Genomic DNA, 18,177 nt, shown 5'->3' with positions numbered 1-18,177 from the left:
CTAGGAAGCTGTGCTCCCTGGCTGGTAAGTTCCATGTGCTGCACTGTCTTCACTCAATTCATGTCGGACTCGTCCTACGGCTCCTAGGCGTACTAAGAACGAATGAAGCAAACAGAAGCAAAAACATATGACCAGACTGGGGCTCGATCCCAGGACCTTATCGGAACCAGCTGTGGAACTGTTAACGATACGTGATAACCAACTACACCATCCGGCCAATTGTTGATACGAGTGGACTTGGAGTTGAAATATTGCAATCGGTGATAAATGAGCACGCACTCGGGCCTTATCTTGACGTGCTCAACGCATATCCGGAAGGCCTACGAGTCATTTGCCATGATATATCATTTCTTGAAGAGAGTTAAGGAAAAGGTAATTCAACTCCGAGTAAACAATCAGCCTCTTTCTTGGCCTCTTACGGCACAGCAGTCCTCTCTTCTATCTTTCGGTTCGTTCTTCTTCTGCTTCCTCTCCACATAACAGAGTATGTTCTATTCAGCAATGTGAGTGACTGTGTCCGCTTCTATCGAATGGATGCTCACGGTGATTCGATGGGGGACCTGGTGCCCCTTGGCGATGACCGTATTCTGGACATTTGGAATGATAGTCAGGCGATCCACGACGTTTTGTCCGGGATTGCTGACGATGCGAAAAATGCCGCCTGGTCGTTGTCTGGTAAGTTGTCCCGGTTCTGAATTGTGGTTTGAAGCAGTGAAGATACTGGCAGGTCTGTACAACGGCATTCCCCCTCCGCTCGAACTCGTTGAGCTTACGCAAGAGCAACCTGCCGAACTCGTTGAAGTTGAAGGACGTCGGTGGCCAAGCACCTGGGTATCGGCTGAGGACTTCAAAATGGAAGTGCCGCATTGTCTATTCTAGTTATTCTCATCTGCACGATGTTGTCTCTGTACTCGCTCATATAAACCTTGAATACCTACAATTCCTTACTCGATAAATGGATAAATGTTGTAGTATGTTTACAATACCGTAGACAACCATCAATCCCATACTCCATACTCCAACCGTAAAGCACACCACAATGGTAACTATCTCACAGGTGAATGACTATACATCCACCGCTATCAATAGACGTATTTTCGTCCACGGGCTGCATTTACCACAATTCAGGACTCTTCCCCCTCCTTCTTTCTCCCCCGTCCGTGCTTCGAATTATTTACTTACTATACCTGAATCTACCACACTCTCAATCTACTCTAAACTTCTACCAAATCCTTCCCATCATGGCCTCTTACCTGCAGAGTCCCATTTTAAACCTTCACGTGGCTAACGTCAAACCTGGCGTAACCCAGCGCGATTTCGGACACGTGTGGCTGGGTCTCATCCACTACTACTTCAAACTCGATGACAACTTAGCTGGCGAAGAGCACGTCTACGAAACCCCTGAGGAACACTCCAACGTCCTAGCCGTCAACTCTAAGGACGGAAAGTGGCGCACTCATCTCTCTGTGCTGGCTAAGAACTTCCCCGACGCCTCCCAGCCTGCCAATGGGGCGCTGGCCGTGAGCAGCTCAAGGCGCTCCTGGATGCTCGCAAGGCCAATGCTGCTGCGGAGAAGATGTCCGGGGCCGTTGCCATCGGAGACATGGTGCGGTTCTATGAGCTCAGCCTCGATGAGGGGGAGTTGCTGCCTGTCCATGGTGACCGCGTCTTCCACCTGCGCAACGACAGCGAGGGCATTCATGAGGTCTTTGTCCGGTTTTGTTTGTGGCGCCCGAGGGAAACGATGTTTGATCATCTACCGTTCAGAGCCTGGTGAGTTCCATCCCGTCTCTAACCTATGATTTGGACCGATGGACATGTTGACATGCCTCTCTATACAGGCAGCTCGTCCTCCTTCGAAAAAAAAAAAAAAAAAAAAAACATAAAATAATACTCCTGCGCCTGCTGTTGTTCTCTTCTTTGCAGGGGTAAGATTCTGTCTCTGGGAGTCCGCGAGATGGTCCAGTCAAGCTAACGTTCTTCCTCTCTCGTTGCAGGAATCGACAGTGGGATCGGGGCTGGTCGTGCAGGCTGGGGTGGATGACTGCCGGAATGGCCCTTTGGTTTGCTTTCGGTTTCGTGTGTTTCTGCTGTCATGCTCAGTTACGTTTAAGGAATCGCGCTCTATTCGACCTTTCGGTTACACGAATACGAAACCTTCAGCATATCCAGAATACCCGTTCTTGCAATCGATTTCACAGTAAACGACTAATGCCGTAAACAACCACCAACCCTATCCCCAACCATAACAAATCCCAACCTACTTCCACCAACCCTCACGAACGCCGACCTTCTCGAAACACTAACCCTCGAAATCCGCCATCCCCCATCAACCGAACCCATCTGTCCGTCCTCGGCCCAGTTCTCGCTCTGCGGGATGGGAGGCATTGCGAAGTCGAGATTTAGAGGGTTGTAGGAGGTTGAGATGGGGAGAGTGGGGCGGGAGAGGAAGGGGATGGAGATGGGGTTTAGGGATATGGAGATGAAGGGGTTTTCTAGGTTAAAAAAAGAGGGAGACTTCGATTTTGGTGTAGGGGGAGGGGTGGAAGGTGAAGTTGGCCAGCTTATTTTGTGAGTTTGGTGTATTTAGATGGTTGTTGGTTTTGGGGTATACTTGTTTCGGAATATTCCAATTCCTCCGTCCTAGATAAACACCATCAGCTCATCATCACCTCAACCCCGGAAAAGTAAACTAACCGTTAAAAACCGACTCCATCCTCGAAACATAAATCCTCGCTATCCTAGCATGTTTCCTCCCCATCCCCGGAATCTCGAAGTACTCCGGCATCCAAATAACCTCATCATACGGCCCGACAGGGGTATCCTTGTACCACACAATCATACACACTCCCGGCCCACCTATATATTTGCCGCTCGCCTCTGGATCCCCAAAGCTGGAGTTTGCTTCTAGTGGGCCGTAGCCCGTAGGTTCCTGCTGGGAGCCCGTTTGCGGCGGACATCCAGGCGACGGACCAGAAGACATCGGCTTTCATGTTATGCCAGGGGGAGGGGGCGGGGGTGAAGGGGCCATTGTCGTTGTCGTTGTTTTGGGTCATTTTATTTGAAGTGTCTTGTTTGGTTTGTTGTAATGGTGGTGTACGATGTAGAAAAGATGGTTGATTTTGTGTTGTCGGTGAACGTGACTGCCCGTATTCTACATTCTCGTAGTATTCATGAGGCAGTGTTGGTCAACTATAATTGGTTATTCTATAAGATAGTACTATAGCGCACTTAATACAGCCTCAACACACCCCTGTACATCCTCTAGCAAATGCCAATGCCCAACACCCCTAAGCACGTCAACCCTCCCATCCTCAACCTGCCCCGCATACCTCTCACAGACCTCCACCGACCCAACCCTATCCTCCTCCCCAGTAACAATAACAACCAAACACCGAACCTTGCTAAAGTCTAATGTGTCTTTAGCAGAAGCAGCCAATGCCATACACCCCTTCGCATACCCCTCCGCATCTTGTCCTAGCAGTGACAGCCGCACAGCCGTGACGGCTAGAGGGTTATTCGCGCGGACTTGCGCAGATAGACCAGCTTGGATAATTGCGTCGACGACGGCTAGCATGCCTTTTTCGCGGACTAGGGCGGCGCGGGCGTACATCGCTTGACTGGCGGGTTCGGGGAGGGGCGAGGGCGGAGGTCCTAGGAGGATGAGTTTGGAGACTTGTTCTGGGTGGTGGAGGGCTAGGTGTGCGGCGATGAGGCACCCCATTGAGTGGCCGATTATTGTGGCTGGGGTGTTGATTGATGCGAATTGGATAAGTTGGTATATGTCCTCTGCATATGAGGCAATCGTAAGTTCGCTCGATGCTGATGTCGGGGAGAGGCCATGTCCTTCGAGGTCAAGGAAATGCAATGAATGCGATTGTTCGAGTTTCGAAATCAACGGAGTGTAATATGTAGACGATGCGCCCAGTCCGTGGATGAAGATCACAGGTGGTCCATCTTCGTTGCCAACGTGCTGGTAAAAGAAATCCTTTCCGTTGATCCTGTGCAATCCCGATCCCGCGGGAGCCTTCGCATTCGACACAGGAATGACACTTCGATCATTCTTCACATTCTCGGTCGTATAATTGACAGCATCAAGACTAGCAATCGGATTCTTCAACGTCCCCAACCCTGAAACACTAACACAAACCTCATCCTCAGGCTGCAAAAACTTCATCGGCCGAAATCCGAATCCCACACCATACGGCGTTCCCGTTGCCAACACGTCACCGGCCTGCAACGTCTGCGCGGCGCTGATACTCGCCACCAAAGTTGGGATACTAAAGATCAGCTCCCGAATTGACGCCTCCTGTCTCTTCTCCCCGTTCACGTGCGTCTGCACTATCAAATCCTCTGGTAGCGCCTCCTTGGGTACGGCAATTGGACCCATCGGACAGAACGTATCTGGCGATTTACCCAGGAAGAACTGCTTATGGTCGCGCTGGCGTTCGCGCGCTGTCATGTCATTGATAATCGTGTAGCCCCAGATATGCTCCATGGCTTGTTCTTCAGAGACTCGAAAACCAGGCTTTCCAACAATCACCCCAATCTCACCCTCGTAGTCGGGGGTGCTGGTGAATTCCGGATGGAGAAGGATAGGGTCCTCATGGCCGATGATCGAGGTGGCGCGTTTAGTGAAAATGACGGGGTGAGTCGGTTGGTCATTCTTGTCGCTGGCATCAAAGCCAGAGGTGTTGAATTCACGCGCGTGCTCTAAGTAGTTCTTTCCCACGGCTAGGACGTCGCGGTCCGAGATTGGGGGGAGGAGTTTGACGCTGGATAGTGGGAGGGTTTCTTGCCCTGGGTACGTCGCGATGTTGGCCTCGCCGGCATTGATCACTTGGTAGAGGTTCGTGAGAGGGGCGCCAGACCGGAAAGATAGAGGCGTGATCGTAGATATCCCAAGGTCCAAATGCCCTATCCGGGATGTTTGGATGGTTGGGTCGATGTAGGCCGCATAGTTGGTAAGGGTATTCGCCATGGTAAAGTTTCTGGACAATTGATTGACCTTGCGCAATTGATCAATTGAACGATTCTATCGACATATATATATAGCTGTGAAGGCTGAATACTCAATTGCACCACTCTGACCCTTTTTTTCCGTCACAACCGTTTCCGCATCGCTTGTTTTCAATCGACGCGTCCCACTATGGCGGGGGTCGCGGAGATGTCCCTCATCTCCGCGCATCTCCGCGTTGAGGCCATGATAACACTCAACACAAGGCATTTTTCGCACAGTGTGGTCTTCATGGTCAAGAACTGTCGTGCTAGCAGCTGTTGGACATGTCAATCAGCTCCACTTCATCTCCGTAAAATCCCCCGCACAAAGTATGACGCGCCCAGGTCCTGTACTCCACGCCAAATCCTCGCATTGGCCGCTAGTTCTCTAGACAGATGGCGTATTTTCCTGGCTGGAATACAGACTCTGTGGAAGGACATCGTTGAAAGGTTGTACTGGTCCGCGGAGAAGATAGGACTAGGTCTTCCGTGATTTCGCTTCGACGATAAGTTGAGTAACGAAACGTGGGCTTGAGCTATGAGATCTCAGCGAAGTGTTTTATGAGTCTGAATCTGGGCATTCCGTTCGGATCTCGCGTACGGAGCACTGATTCATTCATCAATTAGCACTTAGCCATGGTTATTGGAACGAGTTTTGGCACGTACCTGTTCATCACCGTGGTCAAAATGAATCCTATCCGTGGTCCTATTTTCATCCGCTACCATATTGCCATAATTTATAAAGATAGACCATGGAAAGCGTGGTTCACAAACTTGATGCTGCAGCTCTTAAAGAAACCACCGTACTGTCAAGCCACGCCGATCAAAACTGTGGCGGTGCATGTCTTCAGCCTTATGTATTACTCATCAGCATATTTTTAGTTATGCGCACACGTATGCTGGAATCTTGCCAAACCCATCCACGTAAGAAACGCAAACAAACAAGACTCATCAGTTGCAGAATCGCATACGGAATCGCTTCTAGTCATCCTGCTAACAATTGACCAACAAAGCGCATTCCCAAAATCCGAGTCAGATTCATGTTGGGCCACACCGAAGAACATTAACAAATCAGAACACTTCCGTACAAAAAAAAAAAAAAAAAAAAAGCAAACTTTTAGTTAGTCCCTTAATATATTCTAACGATTGGCGCCACGGTCAAAGTAAAACAAGTGGATTCGCTCGTGGAGACATCCATCCTCCATCCTCCGTACATTCCGGAGCCATTGATTGATAGCTCCGCCGAGCCCAGCCGGCCCAGCCATAGTAAAACAGAGGGCAAACATGGGATAACGGAATCTGAAACAGTGATGCATATTGTGCTACTTTTTTGTCATAGGTATCCCTGCGTACAGAGTGCTCGTACTCATACATACTCGTACAGCCAACTATCGAACTCTGTTCGCAGGATATGACATGTCAAGAAGCGGTCATGCCTGGTGCCCGCTGCCCAGTGTCTCGGAATCGACTGAAATAGTAAAAACTAAGAGTAAGCGGTATATGCGTGGCGATGAGTTGTTGGTGCATTCCTGCCATCGGGATATTCCAATTTCTTCAATGTGTTCATATGTCTGAGTTATGCAACCCAAGGTTATAGATCAGAAACATGACCCAGTCAGCGGTATGCTATATTTAGCGGGTCTGCTGTCTCTGCTAATACTTATAGAACCCTTTTCACCTTACTCCGAGTCTGCACATCTTTCAAGCTCACTCTATTGTCTTTAAATAAAACTCTTCCTCCATACACACCTCTACCACCAAACAAACAAACAAACAAACAAACAAACAAACAAACAAAAACCACCAAAATGTCATCCACCACCACATCCGTCTCCTCCACATCAACCGCCTGCGCCGGCAATAGCTGGGTCCTCCCAACCCAAGACTCCGCCTGTGGCCTCATAAACCACAACAACGCCACCTCCATAATGGACAAATGCTGCACGCCCGCCTCCGTCGAGAAAACAGACGGTGACTGCAGCCTCTACTGTCTCGCGCAGGAACAATCCGTCGGCGACCTCACGAAATGTCTTACGGATAACGGGGCGGGCTTTGAGGATGTGTTTTGTAATAATAAGGAGAATGCGACTGCGACGGCTAGTGTGACGGGGGAGGCGACGAGGACGGGTACTTCGGGGTCGAGTTCGGGGACGAGTACGGAGAGTGGGATGGCGAGTTCGGCTAGGGTTTCGAAGTCGGGATTGGGGGTTTTGGGGGTTGTTTTGGGATCTGTTATTCTTGGGGCTTTCTAGGTTTGAGGCCTGTTTGTGTTTTGAAGTTGAGAAGGAAGGTTGGATATATGTCGATACTAGTACATAATCATAATACGAGTCATGACTACTTTTTACCCACATCCACAGCATGCACCCGTTCCTGTTCCTCTTCCTCCTCCTGTTCGATTTCCAACTCCCTCGCAACAAGCATCCTCAACCCCGCCTCCTCAGTCCTCAAATACGTCCTCCACCCCTTCAACCCCCAAAACACCCCCGCAATCACCAACATAACCCCAAACACCGCAATCGCCCAGTTCATCTCCGCAACACTCGGCTGCGGACTCCCCGGGAAAAAGAAAAACACCGTCGTCACACAACAATACACCAAACTCACATAGTTCAGTGTACTCCCCCAGCGTCCGAGGTGGAATTTACACCCCAGGGGTAAGTTCTCGCGGCCGGTTATGAAGAGTAACACGGCGATCGGGATGCCGTAGGAGATTGTTAGCGCAATTGTGCTGACGCTGAGGATTGCTTCGAGGACGGTGTCGGCGAAGAGGTAGAGGACGCCGACTAGGGCGATGATGATGCCTTGTGCCCAGATGGCGCGCACGGGTGCTTTCCAGACCGGGTCGATGTGTGAGAGGTATGTGCTGAATGGGAGGCCGCCGTCGCGCGCGAAACCCCATGTCAGACGGGAGGAGGTGGTGAGGATGCTGACGCCCTGCCCTAGACCGTTGAAGATGAATAGCACCAGAAGCGTGGTTGCAGCATCCCGGCCAACAGTCTCGTTCATGAGCGTGACAAACGGCAAAGATGCATTGACAACGCTATCCACATCCTGGATGCAGAATAGACACACAACCATGAAGATAAACCCCGTCATCGCACCAGACCCCACAGCAAGATAAATAATCCTGGGCGCATTCGTCCTCGGCGACGGAATCTCCTCAACCATATGAATCACCGAGTCGAATGCCGTAAGCCCATAAGCAGCTTGCACAAGACCAGTAAACCACACAACCCCATCACTCCACCCAGTCGCATTAATCCACGCCCCAAAGACAAACGTCCCGGACTGAAACCCCCGGCTATCCCTCACACCAACCCCAATCAACATCGCAAGCGAGAGTATCCCAAACAACGCGATAAACCACGCGCCCACGAAATTATTCAACCACGGCAGTATCCGATCCCGTCGACATCCAACCACATTAACAACCGTCAAACAAAACGTAAACACAACATACAGCACAAACTTCAACCAACCCGCACTCTCCCCCTGTCCAAACAAGCCCCTCAATCCCAGCGTAAAATCAGTCATAAACGCAACCATACTCGCCCCCAACGTCCACCACCCAAACACATTAATCCACGCACACATATAACTCACCACCCTCCCAGTTCTTGTTCCCCACATGCGATGTACCCAGTACGCCTGTCCCAGCGCCGTGGGCATGGAACTCGTCAGTTCACCCAGCGACAATGCGACGGCGAGATTGCACGCTGTGACCAGCACTAGACCCCAGAGGATCGTTATGGGGCCGCCGTTTGTGAGGCCTGAGGAGAGGTCTTGGGCGAAGGTGGAGTAGGTGCCGAGGACGGAGAAGGCGAGGGAGAGCATGCTCCAGGGGGTGAATTTGAGGGTTAATCCTTGGTTCTGGGTGGAATCATTTTGTTCGGGGCTGGGTTTGGTTGGTGCGTCGCCGGATGGGCCCGGGGGAAAGGTGCTGGAGGCATTATGCGTCTGGTTTTCGGGGTCCATATGTGGTCAATTGAGTATTGTATATGCTGTATAATGGCATGATTTATGCTGTGGTCTGGATTGATATATGTATAACACCCTGGAGACGAAAACGGTGTTTGGCGTATTACAGATTGCGGGGTTCGGGAGGACTTGTCTTGGTTATCTAGATAAGATTCAGATCCTGGGTTCTTATTGGATGACTGACATGTGAAGAATATCGAATAGGCAGTTCTATGCGAACTGATATGGGGGAGTTCCTATCTTGTTTATCAATGTCATGTCTGTCTGATATGCACGTCCTGATAGGAATCTTACTCAAAGAGGAAACTGTACCAGATTCACTATACTAGGGATATGATACACTATACTAAGAATGATGACGATAGTCGGTGGTAATGTACAATTAAGCCGACAAAGCCAACTCCTTCAACTTGCCGAAATCCGGCGTTCCAAGGCCTGTAACTGGATCCCAGCCTTGCGTAGCATTCCAGCTAGCGTACGGCACGACGGGGCTTCCATTGGCCTTGCCCGCAAATCGCTCCTGTCCATCGCATCCCGTGCTACCGCCGTGGACGATATCGTTCAGGCCCTTTCTTCCAGCGCCGTACAGCCAGGGGTTCAAGAAGCCCAGGACAGGCTTGTTGTTCTGGAGACGGACATCGTTGAGCAAAGCGATGATACCGCTAAACGCGGGAGCAGCGCAAGAAGTACCATCGAACTGGCCCAGACGGCCCTTGTCGTACACAGCAAAGTTGGTGCCCTGCGCGGAGACGTCAGGGAATGCACGGTTGGAACCGTTGTACAAACCGTGGTACCGGGGACCGAGGGTCTGAAGGTAGCTGCTGACAGCAACGTCCTGGTACTTCGGGCGCGGGAAGAGGTCAGAGAATCCGCCCGAGGAGAAATATGCCGCTTGCTCCGGGGCGAACTTCTCAGTAGCCCCGACCGATGTCACCCAGGGGCAGGACGCGGGGAACTGCGCGGGGAAGTGAGTGCGGTTTGTGCCGTCGTTGGTCATACAGGCAGAGCCGACGCCGGAGTCGCCCGACGAGAAAATCACCGAGACACCACGGCTGCCCAGCTGCGCGTACATGTTGCAGACGGTGCGGGCGTACTTCTCGGGGATGGTCTGTTCGTTCTCGCCGTAGGAGGTCGAGATTACCTGCGGCAGGTGCTCCTGCCTCATGCGTAGCACGTTCTGCAAGAACTCGAGGTACGGCTCGTTGGTACCGGCGCTGGGGTCGGGCTGGTCCAAGTCCGGGATGACGGGTGCGCGACCGGCGGTGCTGAACTCGGTCACGGGCGCGCCCGCGCCCATTCCCACAATGTACTGCAGATCGAGGTTGGCCTCGCCGCTGTCGCTCTTGGAGTTCTGGTCATTCTTGCCGCCATTGTACATGACGACGGTGAAGTTCTCGCCCTCCGCAAATGGCGCCAGGTTCTCCTCGAACAGCACAAGATCAGAGTACCGCGCGTATTCCTCCAGGAAACTAGCGAAACCGATCTTGCTGCCACTGGCGGGATCGGCCTTGTAGCCATTAACATTGTAGAGCTTCCGCAGACAGTGCGGGGTGATGATCTGACCACAAATGCTATCATCGTCCGCCGTAGCTGCCTGCGTGATAGCCAACTCATCAAGTCCACCCTTGGGCTTGCTGCTATGCGTAGCCCGGTTGGCACGGATCTGTCCGAATCGCGTGGTCGGCTGGATCACGTTGACCTGTGGCGCGATCGAATCCGGGATCGAGTATTCGAGAGTGCGGAGACGCGCTGTGTTACGCTGGGTCTTGTGCGCGTACCAGAGGAAGTTGGCGTCGAGGAGGTCGTTGGCCTGGTCGACGGTGGTGTGGAAACGGACCCAGTCGGCATCCTCTTCGATGTCGCTAACTCCGGCGTCTTGCAGCCATTCGCGGACGGCGCTCACGGCATTATCGTTGGGGAGAAGCATGCGCTTCATCTCATCGTGGGTGCGGAAGTGTTTTCCGTAGTTGGGGTGGTCGGGAGTCGACATCTCCAAGACGGACTGTTCGAAACCGGTGACATCGTGCTGCTGCAGAGCGATCTGAAGGCGAATGGGTTGTTTGGGATCAGGAGTGGAGGCATATCTCCAGCCTATTCAATTATATTAGCATTGAACTGCATAATGGGTGGTCTGAGATACTCCGTACCTTCGGGCACAACACGGAGCTTCTCGAAGACCTCGGCGGCGACAGACGAGGTCAACAGCGAAACGAGGGCGAGGGAGAGAGCTCCCCGATGAACGAATGACAACATCTCTGGTGAAGCAATTATCCTCACCAAGAGAAATTAGAAAAAAAAGAAAGAAAAAAGGAGCGACAAGAGTTAGTTAAAGAAAGTGTGTTAAGAGAGGAAAGGAGAGATAACGGAAAGAGACTAAGAGCTCTACTCAGCGGGGGCAGTGCGGACAATTGCCGGATCACGTCTGGGGCATCGGAGGGCTCCGGCGATCTTATTATTTTTTATGTTATGATGCTATGTTCTACAGGATACTCTTTAATACTACGGAGTAGAGCAGATATTTGTGCATATTATGAAGAATGCACGCTAGATACCTCGAACGCGAGGGACGATCGTCAGGGGTTGGCAGTAGAGTCGGTACAGAGCACTATGTAGCAGATTCAGCTTCAAACAGCATAGAACCAAAATTATTGACACGTCCTTGAGACAGAAGCAATTCCCAAGAGTTATTCAGTCATATTCCATAATCCAATTGCTATTGTAGTGTACTGCTGACCCCTCTCTTCACGCGTGCGGAGTCCTCCGTCCTCCGTCCTCCGTACTCGACATACCTGGCATTCTGACCTGTACTCCTTGTCACCAATTATTGCAATAATCGGGTCTCGGCATAAGACAAGTACGAATACGCGAGCCGGGCATTTCTTGGATTATTCTTGACATTGTACTCTGTACTCTCTGTATTATCCTCGCTATAAATATCGGGACCCCCTGATACAAGAGTCATTACAGAATACGGGTATCGGCCAAGACTTCATGCACTCCTTTCAGTGATGCCTACAAGTATACAAGGGTATCCCGTATTTCGTCCACCACCTTGGACAAGTTGGGCACCAATGCCTGAAGATACTCAGTCTATGGTATCGATAAACACCCTTCCCTATCCGACCAGAAATCACGTGCGTACCACTCCCAACAAGATAAGCTCAGGAACCAACCCTGTTTCAAATGCGATCCATGGAAGCGTCAAACTCGGTTCTGAAGGGTTCTGGAGCACAGGCTAGACTATGTTAAAATATCCGTAGATATTGGAACGGTTGTATCGCTGGTACCTGCATTGGTTGTGGGTATAAAGCTTGGACCAGTTAATCTCGTTAAGGACTGGATTAAGCTTGGAGGTACTTCGGGTAAATTCCGGAATTTTGGATTCGGCCGGTTAGGGGCTTGGGCAAAATATGACGACAGGAGTCATGAGAGTACAAGAATTGAGTACGAGAACTGAGCATCGATGAGGCGACGGTTGTGATTAATTAGACTAATAACTTTTGACCCGAGGGGAGAGTATTATTATACACGTAACGTCGTAAAAATATAAACAACCACAAGGAAGAACAAGTTAACGATAACTTGTCTCCCGTTTAGGAGCACCCCGCCATATCCCTGCCGGCACAAGGTTCTGTTTAGCGATAGCCAGCTCCTTTTGTAAATACCGATTCTCCTCTTGCAATCCGTGCATGTAGGCGATAGCGTTGGAGAGGATTTCAGATTTCTTAAGCGACGCGGACCCTCCACCCCTTGACGATTTCTGCACGCCATTGTCGCCGTTCATTGCTTTCTCGAGAGATACAAACTTGGCGTTCATATTGGTTCTGTAGCGTTTTTCAATGACGTTGTGGGCAGCTCGTTTGGCGGCGTTGCGGACGGGGCCGTCAGCGGATGATCGTCTGCGAGTAGATCGCGTTGGTGGTGAGGAGGGTTGTTCTTGAGGTGAGGTGGCATCGGGAGTAGTTGAGTATCGAGCGGTCTCTTGATGGTATTGCTCTGTCGATGTGACGGGAGAGAGCTCAGGGAAGGCTGCATGGGCAGAGGGGGACCATGGGTGGTCGTCACTCTCGGGGTCCTATACACATTAGCTTGTGCCCAAAGAGACTTCATATATGTAGAAAAGAACGTACAGATATTGAGGCAGCATCCTCGCCCATATGGTTGCCAATGGCAAAGCCACTAATTTCCGATGGAGCGACCATGCCCGCAGACATATCCTTAGACTCAAAGTTCATGAGATCGTCAGGCAGATCAAAGGTAAAAGGATCGGGCATCATAGGATTCCAAGAAAAAAGATCAATGGCACTATCATAAGTCCAATTGTCGGTCAAAGGATCAGGACCCTTGATAGTGTCTGGACTAGGCTGGTAGAAGGACATGACAAATAGAGAGGGGGAAATAGAGTAGATAGATGTGTGGTAGATGCAAATGTAAGCAATGCAAATCTTTCGGTGTTCAATGGCCAGATAAAAACGGTCAAGAAAAGCGAGCAAAGGCCGGCCTATATATAAAAGGAGGATCCTCTCGCGAAATATCAGCCGAAACCTGTCCTGTCCGACATGATGCTGGTGATGATGACGCTGCGTCTGCTGCTTAACGAGCTTCGTAGCTGCCGGTGAAGAACAACCGAAATCACCCCAGCCGGAAGGACAGCATCCAGAGCGTTTATGGATCGGGCGGCTCCGAAGAGCCTTTCAAGTGGCAGCGTCAGCGTATAGAGTAGAGTATACTAGAGTGACACTCCGGCCGAGTCTCGGAGCCGACACTTTCAAGCGACCCGGAGTAATTCATTGCCGATAGTCTGTCCAATCACAGTCCCGCTGACTCAGCACTGTCAGATCTGGTATCCGCGCCTAACGCAGCGCCGTTGAGAATCCCCAACCAATGGGAGAATTTGTTGCGCTCGGCGGACTCTTCCGTGATATGCAATACACACCCTGTCATTGGCTAATACAGTGGTGTGACACCGGATCCTAACGGTCGATCGTCCCGTGACCTGTCGCGGCACGTGCCATGTCCTACCTAAATCTCCCGAATCGGGAGAGTTACTGCTACGGACGAGAATTGTCGGGCGATATACATAGTACAGCAAAAGTACTAGAGGACCTTGGACTGCGGACAAAAAATAACAATGTTGCTAGAATATTCAAAGAACCCTGGCCGTTGTACATACCCCTGCATCGTGTCGCATCGGATCCTGGCAGGAAGCAGGAGAATGGTTTCCAGGACAGGGGCCCAGAGGGCCAGAATTGTATTCCAGGCGGGATTTCAATAACGGTCCAAGTGCCGAGTGCAGGAATCCGATTTCCTGTCCTTGCATGCAGATGATGGTCATACTACTGCGGGAGTTCCCGGACTGCGTTGTAGAATTTATGCTAATTATGATGGGATAGTTTATGTTCGTTATGAGTATGACTAAGCTGTGTGCCATCGAGAGTAGAGTAACTAACTAACTATCAAGTGTTAGTACTTGTATGTTTCTATTGATGTCTGTTGACACACTCAATTGCCCAATATGAGAGATCCTGTTGAGCTCTACAGATTTTGTTCAGTCTTCACTGACAAGCCACTCAATCTTTGTATAGAGTGTATTCACTCAAGCCCTGACAATGACTGAAAGAAAGCAGAGCAGCTATATTCACTGTGTGAACAGCAAGATGGCTTTACTCACACCCTTCCACCTTTTTCCTTTCTTCTTCCATCCATCAACTGGATCGCACAAGCACAATGACAGAAAACCAAAAGCTGGAGTCTCCCATGGAGCTTGTGCAATATCTCTACTCCAGACTCGCCCAGCTGGGAATCGGCACCGTCTATGGCAGCCTCTTCGAATACGACAACTCGATCGTGGCAGCTGCGAGCAAAGCAGGTCTCAAGTACGCCAGGAGCTTCAACGAAGTGCACGCTGGTGAGTTCTCCACAGACTCGGCTTCGAACAGATACTAAAAGATATATAGTTTTCGCAGCAGACGCCTACGCTCGCATCAAAGGCATCTCAGCGCTCGTAACCACCCATGGCTCCCTTGAAACGACAACCAACGATATCCTCTTCGAAGCACATGCAGATAACATCCCCGTCGTGCACATTGTTGGCTATACATCAACGAAGCAGGACGAAAATCGAGAGATTATTCGACGACTGCTGCGACAGGGACAGATTGGCTCGATCGATCAGGCCTTGGCCTACAGCAGCGTGGTGGTGCTGGGAATTTTCGATCACATCGCTTACGCGCCCAGACGGATTGACGATGCGCTAAGTGATTGTTTGATCAGCTCTCGTCCTGTGTATATTGGACTTCCTATGGCGTATGCGAAATGTTTGGTCGAGGGAAAGCTGCTTCAGAGTCCTGTGTTTAAGGCCGTGCCGCGAAATGACCCGAAGAAGGAGGAACATGTCGCAGAGGTTATCTTGCGCTATATGGTTTCTGCCAATGATCCAGTGATTATCGTTGACGGTGGTGTTATCAAACAGGCTATCCAGTCGCAGGTGCAGGAGTTTGTCAAGAGAACTAAATTGCCCACCTTTGTCACGATCGAGGGCAGACATGCTATTGACGCCTCGCTCCCGAATCACGGTGGTTTGTACGCTGGACTACAATCAGCTCCAGGTATTAAAGAGCGAGTTGACGCCTCCGACCTAGTCATTCAATTTGGAGCCCTCAGATCCCACGTCAACACCACCCGTCATCTTCACTTCCTCAACTTCCATAACAAGATCGAGATCTACATGGACGAACACCTCGTTGGCCGTACGATAAGCTATGGTCTACGCGCACGGGGTCTGCTTAAATCCATACTTTGCCGTCTGGACGAAGTCGATCTCAATTCCGGCCCGGTTCCACAAAGCAGAGGCATCGACGATCCGCTAAACCGTCTCGAGTTCAATGAAACCGACGACGACGAGCCTATTACCAGAGACGTCCTTTGTCTCCGGATAATGAAGTGGATGCGCGACGGCGATCTCTTAATCAACCATTTCCCCACTGAAGACGCCCAGAATTACGTCCACCACCCCATCTGGGAACGCAAGGACGTATCCTTCGGAGCATGCCTAGGAGCCTGCTGCTCTGCGAGCGAACTGGGCTCAACAAGCCGAGTCATAGTGCTTATCGACACGGCAAGTTTCCAACATGCCTCGCGGGAGCTAGCTACCATTCTGAGCCTGGGATTGTGTCCTATTGTGTACGTTCTTCAACCATATGAATTAACTACGCTAACGTATTCAGGTTCGTCTGTCGTGAGGAACCGCTGATGGAGGATTCCGACGACGACAGTGTCGAGGAACGGTTTGCGAACCTGGCAGATCCGGATTTCTTCGCCCCGGATTTGAGGGCGCATGGGTTGTATAAAGGACACTCAATTAGTTCTATGCGTCAGTTAGAGGATTTACTTGCTAAAGAGAGCTTTGCGTCTCCGATTTGCGTTCAGGTATGTTGCGATCAGGTCGTTCTGGTTCAGATGCTGACTTTATAGCTGGTCGAGTTGTTTCTACATACAGCTGAGAAAAAGACGACTGATAAACATATTTCGAAGGATTCGACGATTGTGGAGTGTGATACCAGAAGTCATACGAACAAAGATGAGGATGGCTTTGGCGAATGCGACAATATACAATAGGCGTTACGACTGGATGAATGTCTGTGATACCCAACATTTAAATAACATCTAATCTGTACACTACACTAGAACACTACACTACTGACCCCTAATAAACTTCTCAATAGTAGACTCATACTCCTCCGGCTCCCTATCCAACCACTTCTCCAACACCGCCGTCGTAACAGCCGTCTCCCCCCTTCGAATCCCCTCCCAAGCACTCGCCCACTCCACCGCCAAATCCCTCCCATGATACATATGCCTATCCCTAATCTGCGGCAATGCTGCATAGTCCTCCACCGAAATCTCCCTAATCCTCAAGTCCTTCCCAGTAGCCCGTCCCAACACCTCAACCGTCTCCTTCAAACTCACCTCCCGCGGCCCACTAAGCAGCACCACCCGATTCACATACGGGAATCCCTCAGGGTTCTTCACATACGAGATGATCATCTTCGCAGTCGCCTCGCCCAATTCATCACGTTTCGCCCAGGCCACACCCGGACCGGACCCGTCGTGCGGGATTGTGATCTCGTTGTTTGGTGGTGAGGCAGGGTCGGACGGGTCGAACCAGGCTGTGTAGATCGGGAAGGACTCGGAGTATATGCCCTCGCGGATGGCGGTATAGTTGAAGAAGTAGCCTGGGTTGAGGTTGGCGAGGTACTCTTCGGTTGCGAGGTGGGCGCCCATTACGTGCGCGACGGAGGTTGTGGATAAGTCGCCGCCGAAGGCGAGCGAGGAGTAGAAGATTTGTTGGACGTTGCTGCGGACTGCACTATCAACCGCTCTTTTATGTGCCTGTTATCTGCGTTAGCACCCACCATCCACGACATATCCTTTATACTGGGGAAGGGTACCTCAACACGATGCTCAATCTCAAACGACGCATACGAAACCAGCATCAACACACCCACCCCATCAAACACCTTCTTCAACGACTCGGGCTCATCATAGTCAGCGTAGCGGATCGTTGCGCCGTCACGACTCAGGTGGGCGAATTTGTCGGGGTAGCGAGCGATGAGGAGGAGTTCGCTGGCGGGGACGAGGCGGAGGAGGTGGTTTATGATGGAAGTTGCGAGACTGCCGGAGGCGGGGAAGACGCCGATTTTGGGGGCCATGTTGTTTTATTATTCTGGGTTGGATTGAGTGGTGTAGTTGAGTTGGGTTGGAATTGAATTGAATTAAGAGGTGTGGTTGCAGATGACGAGACCTTATAGTTATAGTTAACTAGTTAACCATATTCCTGCTGATTAATGGGAGCCGACCATGTACCCGCTGATTAATAGCCTTGACAGTCACATGACTGGAAATACAGACATGTACTGGAATTGTAAATATTTCATTTAAGAGGTTAAGTGCTGGTGATAATGCTGTGATGTAATCACATATCATTATGCTGAATGGAGTGATAGGGCATGAAAAGGACAATCGGGTAAGGTTTCCTCTCATGGTCGAGTGGTTAAGGCTTAGTGGTCTAGTCGTATGATTCTCGCTTTGGGTTAGTCTGAATGCGAGAGGTCCCGGGTTCAATTCCCGGCTGAGCCCAAATTTTTTTTTTTTTTTTTTTTTTTCCCTCCTACAAATTTAAATTTACATTATATATTT

The 18,177-nt window shown here is 50.7% G+C and overlaps 10 protein-coding genes and 2 non-coding genes across 12 annotated transcripts; 5 read left to right on the top strand and 7 right to left on the bottom strand.

Moving 5' to 3' along the window:
* Positions 1-128: 128 nt before the first annotated feature.
* ASPGLDRAFT_t16 lies at positions 129-217 on the bottom strand. Its single transcript has one exon. It is a non-coding gene; the product is annotated as a tRNA-Val (tRNA).
* Positions 218-344: 127 nt separating this feature from the next.
* On the top strand, positions 345-945 carry ASPGLDRAFT_735325 (uncharacterized protein). Its single transcript, XM_022549680.1, has 3 exons — positions 345-372; positions 430-727; positions 803-945. The coding sequence occupies exons 2-3, from the start codon at positions 535-537 to the stop codon at positions 877-879; spliced, it is 270 nt and encodes an 89-aa protein (XP_022405410.1). The 5' UTR covers positions 345-372; positions 430-534; the 3' UTR covers positions 880-945.
* Positions 946-1,241: 296 nt separating this feature from the next.
* On the top strand, positions 1,242-1,777 carry ASPGLDRAFT_31846 (uncharacterized protein; the record flags this gene model as incomplete). The annotated part of the gene is made up of 2 exons (XM_022544106.1): positions 1,242-1,520; positions 1,577-1,777. 2 exons carry the CDS (start codon positions 1,242-1,244, stop codon positions 1,775-1,777), a joined length of 480 nt encoding a protein of 159 aa, XP_022405409.1.
* A 270-nt stretch (positions 1,778-2,047) lies between these two features.
* Positions 2,048-2,983, bottom strand: ASPGLDRAFT_54721 (uncharacterized protein; the record flags this gene model as incomplete). Its single annotated transcript, XM_022548097.1, has 2 exons — positions 2,048-2,495; positions 2,698-2,983. The coding sequence occupies 2 exons, from the start codon at positions 2,981-2,983 to the stop codon at positions 2,209-2,211; spliced, it is 573 nt and encodes a 190-aa protein (XP_022405408.1). The 3' UTR covers positions 2,048-2,208.
* A 92-nt stretch (positions 2,984-3,075) lies between these two features.
* ASPGLDRAFT_735216 (bifunctional fumarylacetoacetate hydrolase/alpha/beta hydrolase family protein) lies at positions 3,076-5,336 on the bottom strand. The gene has a single exon (XM_022549679.1). The coding sequence runs from the start codon at positions 4,979-4,981 to the stop codon at positions 3,221-3,223; it is 1,761 nt and encodes a 586-aa protein (XP_022405407.1). The 5' UTR covers positions 4,982-5,336; the 3' UTR covers positions 3,076-3,220.
* Positions 5,337-6,409: 1,073 nt separating this feature from the next.
* ASPGLDRAFT_735050 (uncharacterized protein) lies at positions 6,410-7,293 on the top strand. The gene is made up of 3 exons (XM_022549678.1): positions 6,410-6,619; positions 6,705-6,715; positions 6,766-7,293. The coding sequence occupies exon 3, from the start codon at positions 6,807-6,809 to the stop codon at positions 7,248-7,250; it is 444 nt and encodes a 147-aa protein (XP_022405406.1). The 5' UTR covers positions 6,410-6,619; positions 6,705-6,715; positions 6,766-6,806; the 3' UTR covers positions 7,251-7,293.
* Positions 7,294-7,335: 42 nt separating this feature from the next.
* Positions 7,336-8,835, bottom strand: ASPGLDRAFT_63539 (putative amino acid permease family protein; the record flags this gene model as incomplete). The annotated part of the gene is made up of 1 exon (XM_022548676.1): positions 7,336-8,835. One exon carries the CDS (start codon positions 8,833-8,835, stop codon positions 7,336-7,338), a length of 1,500 nt encoding a protein of 499 aa, XP_022405405.1.
* Positions 8,836-9,361: 526 nt separating this feature from the next.
* ASPGLDRAFT_22207 (S53 family peptidase) lies at positions 9,362-11,232 on the bottom strand (the record flags this gene model as incomplete). The annotated part of the gene is made up of 2 exons (XM_022543162.1): positions 9,362-11,070; positions 11,127-11,232. 2 exons carry the CDS (start codon positions 11,230-11,232, stop codon positions 9,362-9,364), a joined length of 1,815 nt encoding a protein of 604 aa, XP_022405404.1.
* Positions 11,233-12,550: 1,318 nt separating this feature from the next.
* Positions 12,551-13,358, bottom strand: ASPGLDRAFT_63537 (uncharacterized protein; the record flags this gene model as incomplete). The annotated part of the gene is made up of 2 exons (XM_022548675.1): positions 12,551-13,054; positions 13,110-13,358. 2 exons carry the CDS (start codon positions 13,356-13,358, stop codon positions 12,551-12,553), a joined length of 753 nt encoding a protein of 250 aa, XP_022405403.1.
* Positions 13,359-14,706: 1,348 nt separating this feature from the next.
* On the top strand, positions 14,707-16,596 carry ASPGLDRAFT_31839 (uncharacterized protein; the record flags this gene model as incomplete). Its single annotated transcript, XM_022544105.1, has 4 exons — positions 14,707-14,887; positions 14,937-16,161; positions 16,206-16,407; positions 16,453-16,596. The coding sequence occupies 4 exons, from the start codon at positions 14,707-14,709 to the stop codon at positions 16,594-16,596; spliced, it is 1,752 nt and encodes a 583-aa protein (XP_022405402.1).
* A 78-nt stretch (positions 16,597-16,674) lies between these two features.
* Positions 16,675-17,690, bottom strand: ASPGLDRAFT_117423 (uncharacterized protein; the record flags this gene model as incomplete). Its single annotated transcript, XM_022539866.1, has 2 exons — positions 16,675-17,370; positions 17,430-17,690. The coding sequence occupies 2 exons, from the start codon at positions 17,688-17,690 to the stop codon at positions 16,675-16,677; spliced, it is 957 nt and encodes a 318-aa protein (XP_022405401.1).
* A 345-nt stretch (positions 17,691-18,035) lies between these two features.
* On the top strand, positions 18,036-18,117 carry ASPGLDRAFT_t19. The gene has a single exon. It is a non-coding gene; the product is annotated as a tRNA-Pro (tRNA).
* Positions 18,118-18,177: the final 60 nt, after the last annotated feature.

Source organism: Aspergillus glaucus, assembly GCF_001890805.1.
Source record: "Aspergillus glaucus CBS 516.65 unplaced genomic scaffold ASPGLscaffold_2, whole genome shotgun sequence".
Classification (NCBI taxonomy): domain Eukaryota; kingdom Fungi; phylum Ascomycota; class Eurotiomycetes; order Eurotiales; family Aspergillaceae; genus Aspergillus; species Aspergillus glaucus.
Note: the sequence above shows the minus strand (reverse complement) of the source record. Positions and strands in the feature narration are given on the sequence as shown.

Excerpts from the sequence above, each read along its gene's own strand:
- ASPGLDRAFT_735325 (XM_022549680.1), top strand. The coding sequence starts at position 535 with ATGCTCACGGTGATTCGATGGGGGACCTGGTGCCCCTTGGCGATGACC. Across the intron at positions 728-802 it reads AGCAGTGAAGATACTGGCAG|TTGAAGGACGTCGGTGGCCA; the intron begins GTCTGTACAACG and ends AACTCGTTGAAG.
- ASPGLDRAFT_735050 (XM_022549678.1), top strand. The coding sequence starts at position 6,807 with ATGTCATCCACCACCACATCCGTCTCCTCCACATCAACCGCCTGCGCC.
- ASPGLDRAFT_735216 (XM_022549679.1), bottom strand. The coding sequence starts at position 4,981 with ATGGCGAATACCCTTACCAACTATGCGGCCTACATCGACCCAACCATC.